Here is a 12,445-nt window from a genome sequence, read left to right on the forward strand (position 1 = left end):
TTCAGCTATTACATTATTATTATACAAACAGACGGTAAAGTGGCAAATGTCCAGAACCGTCAACAAATATTAGTGCGACAGGGAAAAACTCCGAAAGTCACTTTTATCGGAGCATCTAACGGAAAGATATTTAATTCAGAGTAAGAAACCTCACACGCGACACGCACTTGGCCTTTATATTTTTCGGTTAATAAGCCGGTGACCGAGTCAGCGTTTCGCTCGCTTGATTAATGCCGCCTTTTCAGAGATAATAGCGCCGAATCTCGAGCACTTGTCTGATTCACGTCTATTCAGCACGGTACCTGTAATTAGGGGTGAAAGTGAACTTTTTAGATTAGATCCGTGAGTACGTGAGTAGATTGGATGATAACTTGTTTTTGGGCGTAATTTTAAAAGCATTAATGACAGTTGAGATAAGTAATCATAAACTAATAGTTCTTTGAATATATCTATACTTAGTGTCTGCATGTAGGTTTCCGCCCAGCAATTGTGTGTCATTTGCGACGTTTGTCTAATTTAGACCCGAATTCCAAATCTAAATCCCAAACCATCAGAAAAAGAAAGACGCATACATTAAATGTCTGGTGTTCCCTTACTTATCTGTTGTTTCATTGTTGCAGAGCCCTGGCGCAGTGAGCGGATCCACACCGGGCGCGGAGAGCTCGCGCGACACTCTCGACATGCGGTACTCTCTGGCGGCGTTAGCCGATGACTATACAAAGCGAAAACACGTCGTGCGCGTCACCACCGCCGCCGGCGCTGAGCTGCTGCTACAGGTAAGCTTCATAGACTAACAGTTAGACAGTTCTTGATGTCGTGCAAGTTTTTCACTCACCGACCGTGCCCGATCGTATTATGATCGAATAAATTGTAAAAGTTTTAAAAACAGAAACAACAAACAAAAACACAATTTGTGTTTTCTAACCATGTGTGTTATTAGACTAAAAAAAACATAAATAGTGCACCAAAATGACCATACGTTGTGTAACAGGCGGAGGGCCCAGAAGACGCCCAGCGCTGGCTGGCGGCGCTACGCCGGCACTCGGCTGAGCCGCCGCCGGCGGAGACCGCGCCCGCACAGCCCGACTGCCCTTCGCCGCTGCCACCGCAGCGCAGCAAGAAGATCGGCCGCAACAGGTCGCCTACCGGTAAGTTTTTTTTTTTTTTTAGGATTACCAACAATAATCTGTAAATATATTTGTGTATTTGTTATTTGTGAGTCTATATTGTGATGAAAAAATAATCTGTAGGTTACATAACATTAAGGGTAGATGTTTGTCCAATTATTGGTAACCACAGCTTATTCCATAATCTTAGGACAAACAATATAAGTACAGTAGGATATTTAGACTTAATAAATAAAATTTAACCAAAATTTAACAAATATCAAAAAAATACTTAGCAGGAAATTATGTTAATTGAATTAATTAATTTGCATTTTGCGACAGAAAAGAGACGAAGTAGCATATTATTAACATATTTTAAGAAGAAAAACGAAGGAGATGAAAATACAATATAAACGTTGCAGTCTAACCGTTGCAGGCACATTACCGTCTCTCGGAGTCCTGGGAGCTGAAATGCTTCAGCACTTTTCTTTTAAAATCTATACGGCTGTTACCAAGTATATCTGCCTCCAAGGAGTTCGGGAGATGGTTGTAAGTTTGATAAAACCTAGATAGCGGCAAGTTGCGCCCCAGGTTAGATTTTCTTAGCCTATCTTTGAACAGCTTGTAGACACCAGGGCGCGGCAATCTCGAAGGAACGGCAAAGTTAACCTTAGCAGGCAGTTCTGGGCAATAACTGCTTGCTAAGGTGAACTTATGAACAGCAGTCTCTCTCATTATTTAGACTATGGACAGTGGCATCCTTAGCTACTGCTTCGGGTTCGCTACATCATGTCAGCGTCATCAATATTGGATTTAAAAATCTAATAGCCAATCAGCCTAGTTTCGCATTGAATTTGGATGGGATAGTGTGACGAACACGACGATGTTAATCATTCAATTAAATTTTACTTTTACCTAATATACCTAAAATACAATAAACCTCTGCCACCAAATTCTGGCCCATGCTTCTTGTCAATAAAGCCTATATTCATAATCTTACTCCACCATACATGGCCTGGATTATAAGCCGGTGACCGAGTCAGCGTTTCGCTGGCTTGATTAATGCCGCCTTTTCAGAGATAATGGCGCCAAATCTCCAACCATATACCTTAATGTTCCTTAATTCCTAAGGACCACCAACGCCAACCCTTCCATCATCGCCGAAGAACAAAACATGGAAGGGCCGCATGGCGAAGCAGCTCCGTCGCATGCACGGCGGTGGCGCCGCAGCCGTGCCCGCGCCGGCCTCGGGGTGGCTCGGCGCGCCACTCGAGCGCTGCCCCACCGACCCGGAGCACCCGCTGGTGCCGCGAGCGGTCACGCTACCAGCACATGCTGTGGAGGTATGTACCAGTACCGCACACAATAGTTATTTGTTTCACAAGTGGAAAAGTTGTTTTGTAGAAATTTGCAGTGTTGTTCGACGAATAGGTTGTTCTTAATCATCAGCATTTTTTTGTCATCCGCAGGCCTTCGGTCTTCGCACAGTAGGCGTGTATCGCGTGCCAGGCAATGCAGCCGGCGTAGCGGCACTTGCGGCCGCGCTGGACCGCGGCGAACCTCCGCCGGAGGGCGACCCGCGGTGGGCGGATGTGCACGTCGCCTCCAGTCTGCTCAAGGCATATCTGAGGCGGCTGCCTGATCCGCTGCTCACGGCTGACATGTATCCCGCTTTTATTGGTAAGAATAAAGCACGATTAGTAAACATGTGACCCTATTTGGATAAATCTGTCCGTTAACAGGTTTCTATTCGGTGGCACATCAACACCAACGAGAGTGTCGCCGAGCTTTAGTAGATATCAGTTTGGTCTTATACATATGTTTTTGCATTGGATGGTTAGGTATTAGATTCGTTGTGTTTGATTCCTAACAGCCGACTGACACGTGTGCCCTAAATTATTAATTATTTTGAAGGAGAGCTCACTTGTTGACCAACCGTAATGCCAGATGTCTTCTTGCAATTAAGAGCTCAATTAAGATATCCACCTACAAATAAAATAAAAAAATATCCAAACGACTTCTAAAGAGTTTACGGTCGTGTATATTGTACCGGAATTTTTGCAACTGGCAACAAATTATTCTTTGCATGCACTCTTCAGAAGTTCGTCGAAACCTAATGAAAATGTTTCTATCCAAACTCTCATTAATTTTACCAAATTGTTGGCAATGAGCCTCGGCTTTTCATCTTAGCTGTAGCGAGTCGAGTTATTGTTAGTACCTACCGCAAGTGGTGATGAATGGTGCGTCTGAAACCGGGATATCACTCGACAAGTGTTTAGTTTACTTTACCAGCAATTGAAAATCTGGATTTTTCTAGAACTCTTTACTTGTCTTTTCAGCGGCCGATCGCTCACCGGAGAGAGCTCGGGAGTTACGCCGTCTAGTCCACGCTCTGCCCGAGGCTCACTACGAAACACTCAAGTACCTGATCCAACATTTGCGGAAAGTCGTCGCGCACTCGTCACACAACAAGATGGAAGCGCGAAACTTGGCCATCGTGTTTGGGCCAACGTTGGTGCGCGCCGCCAGCGACGACATGCTCGCAATGGTCAATGACATGTCCAGTCAGTGCCGCATCATCGAGTCTTTTCTGTCTCACGTAAGTCCCGCGTATTTTCACCTTTACATAAATATTTTAAGTACCTAATGACTGACGTATATATTTTTTTACTTCTTATCCGGCATTCGGCCTTATTATCGTTTATTTTTGCAGTATGACTGGTATTTTGAAGAGGAGGAAGGCGAGCCCCCAGTGGAACCCCCGACGACGGCGGAGGAGCTGTCCCCGGCCCCCGCGCCCTCTCGCGACCTCCTCATCCACAACGTCAAAAAGATCGAAGGTAACCCAATATGGCTCCCAGCCAATCACCTTTGCCAAACCCAACATCCGCGGTAATCATTCACTAGTCACTTATTAACAAGACAATTCATCTTGAGCATCTTAACGTTCAGCGGAAAATCCCTAGACTCATCCATTCTTGCCTGGATGTCGTCTATCTTCACTATTTTATTTCAGCTTGTCCCATATGCCTCACACGTATCATTTCTAAGAAATCGTCTTCCCTCCGGAATTATTTTTTCTGGGAGCTATTTTCTGCCATAGATACCTGTGCTAATTTCTCTCTCTCTATTATAACTACCTACGCGCAAAATTTCCTTCAGAAAAAAGCCGTTTTTAAGACAATCGAACACGGACATTGATTTGGAGAGACTTGTGAATAATGCTGCAACTATCGGACGTCGTGGAACCCACGAATAAAACTTATAATCATCATCATTTATGCAGGAAAAGACGTGTCAACCCGCGACATCGTATCCTCGATCATCTCAGCGGCGAACCGCAAGATCCAGCGCAAGCCGCGGTCGAAGCCGTCGTCGGACAGCAAGAAGTGGGCGGAGGCCGAGAAGCGGCCCGAGGCGTCGCCGGGCGCCTCACCGCCCAGCTCGCCGCTCACGTCGCCGCCCGCGCACCTCACCACCACCCTCGCCGACTACGACGGCCTGCCGCATACGTTCAACCAGGGAGGCAACAAGTTAGTACCTTCAGTTAATGTCTTCAACCGTGTTCAGATTCTGAATAACCGGCTTATATCACTTTTATCATCAACCTTATTATCCTAAAGTAGAATATGCTGCCAGACTTAAATTTCGAAATCAAAACGCTATTTGGATTTAATAAACATCGCAACTGATTTTGTTTTACTAACTTGTTGTGTGTTTTCAGAGTGGAGATGGAGTCCATATCAGTGTTGGGCCGCGGTCGCCAAGAGCTCTCGCGGCACACACACACGCTACAGAGCTTCTCCATCGATGGTAAGCATTTCAATTGTAGGGAGACAAAGAGCGTAGTATTCGATTACCTATCAGTGGAAAAAGGATTTCTTAATGGTAAAATACATTCATTTTGAAACAACAAATCTTGTTATAAGAGCAAAGCATTTGTCCTAAAAGTGTCATGATATTGAGCAATCCATTGTAATTGAAAGAGTATCCCTAAACAAGCTCGCAGCTCCTTTACATTCAATTGGGTTTCACTTGGCCATATCCACTGATTCCTTTTGTCCAGTCAATAAAAACTATCTACTATTTGCTCCACTAGGTGTGCAGTACTGACGTCAGAGAGTAGACACAGCATTCCCTTTCTTTTGTCCACATTAAAAGGTATAGGAATGTGAGCGTGCGTGTTGCAAGTGTGTGCGTGCTGCGTGTACGCATTCGGCTCCGTTAACACGGGCGATTTGTTCGCATCTCCGCTGAATTTCTTGCAAAAACAGTTAACTCCACTGCCAGCTCTCACGCAACCAATGATTTCATTAATAACAGATTTACCTTCCGTTGGGAGAAGTCAGGTGAAGTTAACAAGTTGTCGAGGCCAGTTAATCGATGGATCATGCGAACAAATAGCGGCTCCGATAAAAAACTAACGCTTAGAACCGACGGCTGCTGACAGCACGGCTTCATGCTCGAGCATCCAACGATCGAGCGACCGCCATTCATGTCCATATCGACGATCATCTCACTTCATTGTCACGCTCTTAACGTGCAACATTAACACGCTTCAATATTCGTGTCCGAAGGTACCTCTAGACGAACGAGTCGTCTAAATATATCTTCTCTTTACTAAATCTCCAAATACTGGCTGATTTGACGTAACTAACTTTTAACTTGACTTGTCGTAGGAGCCGGAGATTTGGTGTCGTCTCTGACGAGCACGTTCGACCAGAAGCTGCGCACGCTGAACAACTCGTCGCCGCTGGACGACGGCAGCATCCCGTACGCGGACGAGCCCGAGCCGGACGAGCTCGAGATGCCGTCGGGCAAGTCGTCGTCGAGCTCGCCGTCCGAGCACAGCGAGCGCGAGGAGCGCGCGTCGCCCGGCGCGCGCGCGCAGGAGCTGAAGGCCGCGTGGCTCGCGCGCGACCTGCGCCACTCCTCCTCCTCCAGCGACGAGCCCGACGCGCGCTGGCCGTGCCCGCGCCGCCGCGCCCGCGCCGCGGGGGACGACGACTCGGAGAAGGAGAACTGCATCATTCCAAAAAAGAACGACGAGGCCCGCAGCACCGAGGACGAGAAGGACGTCGATACCCGCTCGCAGGTGTCCGAAACGATGCCCGACAACGACAAGACCATCGACCGGCTGCTTTACCCCTCCGCTTACAAAAACGGCCTGCGTCTGTCTAACCCGGAGTGCGTGAAGCGCAACAGCGCCGCGCTCGAAAACGACAGCGAAAAAGACGTAGATTGCTCCAAGCTGAAACGGTCTGAGTCTCTGAACAGGGATCCGGAGCGGAGCGAGGCGCGCGTGCTGCGCTCCGAGAGCCTCAACTGCCGCGTGGAGTCGCGTCTGCAGCGCTCCGAGTCGCTCAACAAGGGCGAGCGGCTGAGCAAGCTCGAGAAGGGCGAGTGGAACATCGTGCGAAGGCGCGAGGGCGCGTGGCGCTCGACCAAGCTGAAGCGCAAGAACGGCATGCCGGAGCGCGGCATCAAGCGCCGCCACACCGTGGGCGGCACGAAGGACTTCGACAAGGACGGCTGGAGCGCGCGCCACACGCGCACGTCGTCGCCCGACCTCAGCGCCGCGCCGGGCGCCTGGCCCGCGCCGCTCGTGCCGCCGCCGCGCCCGCCGCTCGAGAGCCACGTCTGACACGAGGCGCACTCCTTGTAAAGGACCGCCCACCGCGCACGGCTTGTCATCGATGCTGCGGACTTTCGCAGGTCGAAATCGATTTCGGGAACTGCATCGGTTGTAAATATTTTGTGCCGAACTAGCGTTTTCGGTAAAGACAGAAGTGAGACCCCGGCCGCACTCGGCGCCGGCGGGGGACGGGTTTCGACAAAAACATTAAGCCGTTTCTAGATATTAAGTCGTCTATGGACTTAAATATCGTATGATGAATGGGCTTCGAAGTACATCGTTTCTTCGCTAACTGGACTCTACAATGGGTGCCTATTGTTCGGGTGGTGCTGTTTATTTTATATCTAAGTAGTTTTTTTTCTAATGAAGTGGGTGAATCAAAAATTTGGGTACCGGAAATCAAGAAAATATATGTTTTAAAATCTGATTACATGCAGTACCTACCATATTTTATATCTTCTACTAACAGGAACTTTCGCATCGAGAGAGGCTATTATTTTGATTCGACTCAATTGACTGAATAGATTAGGTCACAAAAATATATAATTATATATATTATAGTATGAAATAAAAAGCTAATACTCAAAAGTCATTTACATTATATTATATCGAAAAATCATTCATAAGTAATAAAAATATTCAAAACTTATATTGATGTAACAAAGACATAAGTTAAAATTGTATATGAGATATATAGGACAACGTATTTACTCATTGAAAAAATTAAATCGTACAGTGCAATACAATTTAGGTACTTGAATAGGAAAAAATGTTTAAGAAAAGAAACAAATGAAGGCGAATGCTGCAACAGCTAGCCGCCCCTCAACGATCAAGAATCAAACAAAGAAAACGGGGTTCTTAATCACCAAAGGACGGCTAGCAGCGGCGGGCATTGGGGCAGTGCCATGCTTGGCTTGATGGAGTGTAACATTTCTTGCTCCGAACGTAGCTTATAAAATTATGGTGCGTACTACTAAACGTGGCATTGCCCCAATAGAAAATTAAGCTCACTAAATAATGCCAAAGAATGATAAGGAAATCGTCAATTTTGAGAATGCGAGGAGCATAATAGAGTGAAGGCGCGACTCTGAAAGGAATGGAAGGAATATGTATCAACGAACTACTGAGTTACTCACCATATCGAGGCAATACGCACTGTACCTTGTGGCGTCGCTGCGCCCCCGACATACTTGAATAGTACTCCCTGTGTAGGTTAAGAACTACTCTGTACGGAGTCTTGTGGGGCGCTTGCAGACGCCGTGATAGTGCAAACGAGCATAATAAAACTAATATTAGTGCTAGTAGTAGATAGTACATACATACAATGAATGTTATTTAGATACAACGCCCAGGCGTACATTAGTTTAAGTATATGTGCCCGATCGGGTGAACATGTGACCAGACTACTATAACACCACGTAACTTTAAGCGTTATCGGTAAGAATTACATAATAGGTACTCGTCGAGTTATATTGATAGCGATTATTGGAAGGAATTATAAAAATAAATAAAAGCATACATCACCTACTTGCCTTTGCAATAGTTTTAGCGGATTTGACTTATTATGCACAATTCTCAGATTTAAATAGATTCTTTTTAATAAAGTTACCTAGTAGACCCGTCTCCTCTGTAACGAAATTATGTACCTAATCAAATATTTTAGCTGACTATTGGAATTAGAAATTGTAAAACTTTGACTTAGTTTTTAATATTACAAAGTGCGACTTGTATTGTAAATAGTGGATGCATTGCGCGTGTCCCGGCTCCGGGTTGCCGCCGGGCGCCGGGCGCGCTCTCCGTGTGACAGCGGCCGGGCCGCGCGCCCGCCCGTATCGACTAACCGACGTAACACTCCTACAGTGATAATAATAAAAGTGATTCTCTAGCTTTGTATAAATTGTACATTTCTTTTATGATTAATTTATATTAAATTTGTTATCTTAGCTTTGTTGAATGCAATTATTTTTTATTGTTTTGTTTATCAAAGAGAAGTATTTTAGGCTAAATTCGATTGTTATTTATTTGCGAAAGCTGTAAAACGTGATTTGGCGCAATTTCTTTTAAAATTGTAATTATATTTTGTACATAATACATCGGCAAAATGATGTTTTAGACTTTCGTTCATTAACTATTTTGAAAATTTTATACCATCTTTACGTTAAGGCGATCTCAAGTTTGTTGAATGTTTGCAAAGCGTTCCTTTAAAGTTTTATTTGTAAATATATCTTTTAATGTAGGAACAGTGAATTTACTAATTGTAACTGCGTCATATTGTAAGTAGACGGTAGATGGCGGTAGGGGCGGGTCGGGGCGGCCCGGTCGGACCGTCCGGGACGGGACTGGACCGGACCGGGTCGGGTCGGACGGACGGCGCCGACCGGCGGTCCCGCCTCCTCGTTACGTTAGGTACATACATATAAAAGACATGTCTCGCTCGAGTGTCTGCTTGCAAGAGAATTGTATTCAAGTAATCTAATTCATGTCCTTCGTGTAATCAGCTATAAAATTCAAGTAAACACCGTAAGACATTTTGCAAACGTGGTCTGATTCACGTTACAATATTCATTGTCATTGTGTATATTTTGGAGCAATGGAATAAAATACTGAATCAATTTAGAACTTTGTTTCCTTTCTAACCTAAGCAATTAAGCGTAGCATATCGCTTTCACAGTGTGCCGTGTTTTGTAGTTGTGCGCCGTAGCGCGATGAAATGATACATCGTCGCAGTATTGCAGTGAAAGGGAATAACGCTATATTTCTTATGACAACACGAGCTCATATCAGTGAGTAAATAGGAGGTATTACTGCAATGTCCTGCCGCCAGAGTGCAGTACTAGCACATATCGTAAACCATAAAGTAACTTATATATTTGACAATTTTCACAAATAATAAAATATGACATTGATGCATCAAGGCGGTTTGTTCACAAAGACCAAGAAATTTAGTTATCTGCCTCTTTATCGCGCGAATTATGGAGTGTGGATTAAAAAGAGTTAAATCTCTTATGGTAGAACTGTTGCAAAAGTGTCCAGCTGTCAGCTATAAATAATAGCTCCAAATATCTCCAGAGTAGCGCTAGAGTAGCTAAGAACCTAGGCGTTATTGTCGGAGTGAAGTGCGCTGTCTATGATTTGTTTTTTTTGTTCAAGTACTCTTAGTATTGTAGCGCCACCTATTCAAGGTTTTTTGATGACACTTTTTGGTATATGGAGATTTCTTTCCTCAGAGCACGAATATGCAAGAGTGACAGAGAGGTTGGATAACGATATTTTGAGTTTCTTGTTTCGCGGTAGAAATCTCAGATTGTGATCGATTGTGGTGGTGGGGCCCCCTACGCAGAGTTTCAGAGTAGAGAGATGGCCTTTGATCTAGATGGCGCCACTTTGACATTTAACACATATCAGTGAAAGAATAAGGATCAAATTCAAATAGCGTTCTAATAGTTTGAATCATGTGTCGAAAGATGGCAGTAAATTTACTGTTGATACAAAGTTTTCTTTGACAATCCACCTCTATTTCGAATTCTCTTTGGTATGATAAATAACGAAATAAGAAAAAAACGTGCCTCGAAAATGAAAGAACGAAAAAGAACAATGTTCGAATAGATAGTGATATAGCGTTGGCCTATACTCGAGTAGATGGCGACACCGTTTGATTTTTAAACACATACCTATATCAGTGAAAGAAGATGGGTCAAATAGCCTGTCATTCTAAGAGTTTTAGTCCTGTTTCGAACGATGGCAGTAAATTTCGTTGAGTACTATTTTGACAATACGCCTCTATACTCAATTCTCTTTGGCTATGGAGTGTGGAATATCTCCACCTTCCGTATCTTTGGCATTACTGAGTAAACAAAACAAACCACATCAAATGGTAATTCGACATTAAAAAAATCACTCTTTTAAAGAAATTCCGTGAACTACTTCCTACTCTTCCTAGCCAAAAAACGGGTAAAGTAGAAAACAAAGTTAATAAAATAATACATAAAATCAAAAGACATAAATAAGTTATCATTGTTTTATTAAGCAATCCACTGCATACACTCATAACTCATAAGTAATGTATTCATCATGCCACTGCAACTTACAACAGGTAGTAATAATTTTGTTAACGTTAAAGAAACCATTCAAAATATTTTGTACAATCAGCTTCACTTACGCACAACTCGCATTTAGCTCAGTCGCCCACTAAGAACTGGAATTTCAAAATAAGACAATGACAGCTTAGATCAAAACTTCAATTCTTATTCAAATAAGTGGTGGTGCAAAGGGGAACTGAAAAGCTGAGCTAATACGATATCAGAAGGCCTTGTCAAGATGACATTGTTAGAAAACGCCAATCGGAACTTGAATAAGTCTATGACCGTAATAAGATTCATATACTAGCCGTGTCTTATCCAACCTCGACATTGGCAGAATCATCAACACCTTGATGGAGCCATAACACGAAAAATTGATTGATAATATATGGAAATACCTGACTTTTCGTAAAATCTATCCCAATATATTTTTTCTATTCGTTTAGCGTTTGTTTGTATCCGATTGTCATCTTGGGTTGACCCTCAGGACAGAACATAACAGCTGTAGTATAAAACAGTTAATAGATAATTATCATTATTGCAGTCTCAATACATCCACACAGAAAAGTCAAGTTCATACGAAGCCATACCATCCACCTACAATAATCATTAGGATCACACGCGTTTGAACTTTTCAGTCGAATCATTTAACTAAACTAACAACTATTTACTGAATATTGACTATAAATTCTGTTTTTAAATACCGTGACGGCCGATAATTATGTCAGGTTTTTATGTCATTAATAATTCTACTGTACTCAAGTACATCAAATCAAGTCAGTTCTAAGTACGTCAAGCCAGGAGGAAACGTGGAAGGAAAAGAATTCCAAGAAATGGCTATAATTGTAACATTCAAATTATACCTTTATGTTACTCTTGCACAAAATTTGACAAAACTATCGGCCTTACAAAATATCTACTTATACCCTTACTGCAAAATCCCTGAATATCAAGCTATCAGTAAGTCAAACAATTTCAACACTTGGCCACTTTGAATCAAACAATTCTTGCGTTACCTCTCCATCAAACCCTTGATACTTGAACTGTTGTAGTGAGAGTATACAATGTTTGGCAGTATATCAATGAGATCCCTCGAAGATTGTTCACATAAATTATGTATGTAATCGAGGTTTTCGAATTGTCGAAGTCATGAGATTGTCAAGATTCAAATGGGCCCCGAGTTAAAACTGGTTGACCATACATAATATTTTCTGTGTATAAAAAATACCAACCTGATTGGCCTTAAATAGGATACCAATGAAATAAAATTTGAATTTGGAGATTTTTTTATAGCAAATTGAACAAATCACCAAAACTGTAACAGATGTTTAAAAGGTATTATGAATTTACGAGGACCTTCTGACTCTTGTCAAGTTAATTTTGGTACACAATGTTGTAGACACCAATTAATATGAGTAAATAAGCTTCCTTAAAATTTTACATTAATTCTGCTTCACACTAAATTGCAATTAGACCTATTATATACCTAAAGAAACCTTGCGAAGGACCCAAATTAAATAAACATTTGGGATACAAGCAATAGGGCTACAGTTAAAATATCAATTGTCTATCTAACCACTTAATATAACAAATACCACCAATCATTTTCGGACAATTACCATTTT

General features: G+C 43.0%; 1 protein-coding gene across 12 annotated transcripts in view; it reads left to right on the forward strand.

Moving 5' to 3' along the window:
- The window catches only part of LOC133521156 (rho GTPase-activating protein 23), a 418,099-nt gene extending 408,739 nt beyond the window's left edge, over window positions 1-9,360 (forward strand). For 11 of the 12 annotated variants that reach the window (XM_061855949.1, XM_061855948.1, XM_061855951.1 and 8 more), the window contains 9 exons: window positions 621-776; window positions 992-1,148; window positions 2,238-2,449; window positions 2,576-2,786; window positions 3,446-3,705; window positions 3,820-3,946; window positions 4,393-4,639; window positions 4,831-4,919; window positions 5,786-9,360. In XM_061855949.1, coding sequence (XP_061711933.1) covers window positions 621-776; window positions 992-1,148; window positions 2,238-2,449; window positions 2,576-2,786; window positions 3,446-3,705; window positions 3,820-3,946; window positions 4,393-4,639; window positions 4,831-4,919; window positions 5,786-6,750 — 2,424 coding nt within the window. In that variant the 3' untranslated portion in view covers window positions 6,751-9,360. Of the gene's footprint in view, window positions 1-620; window positions 777-991; window positions 1,149-2,237; window positions 2,450-2,575; window positions 2,787-3,445; window positions 3,706-3,819; window positions 3,947-4,392; window positions 4,640-4,830; window positions 4,920-5,205; window positions 5,268-5,785 lie in introns of all 12 variants that reach the window. The other variant, XM_061855960.1, reaches the window with a different exon arrangement.
- The last annotated feature ends 3,085 nt before the right edge of the window (window positions 9,361-12,445 follow it).

This window comes from Cydia pomonella, chromosome 9, assembly GCF_033807575.1.
Source record: "Cydia pomonella isolate Wapato2018A chromosome 9, ilCydPomo1, whole genome shotgun sequence".
NCBI lineage: Eukaryota > Metazoa > Arthropoda > Insecta > Lepidoptera > Tortricidae > Cydia > Cydia pomonella.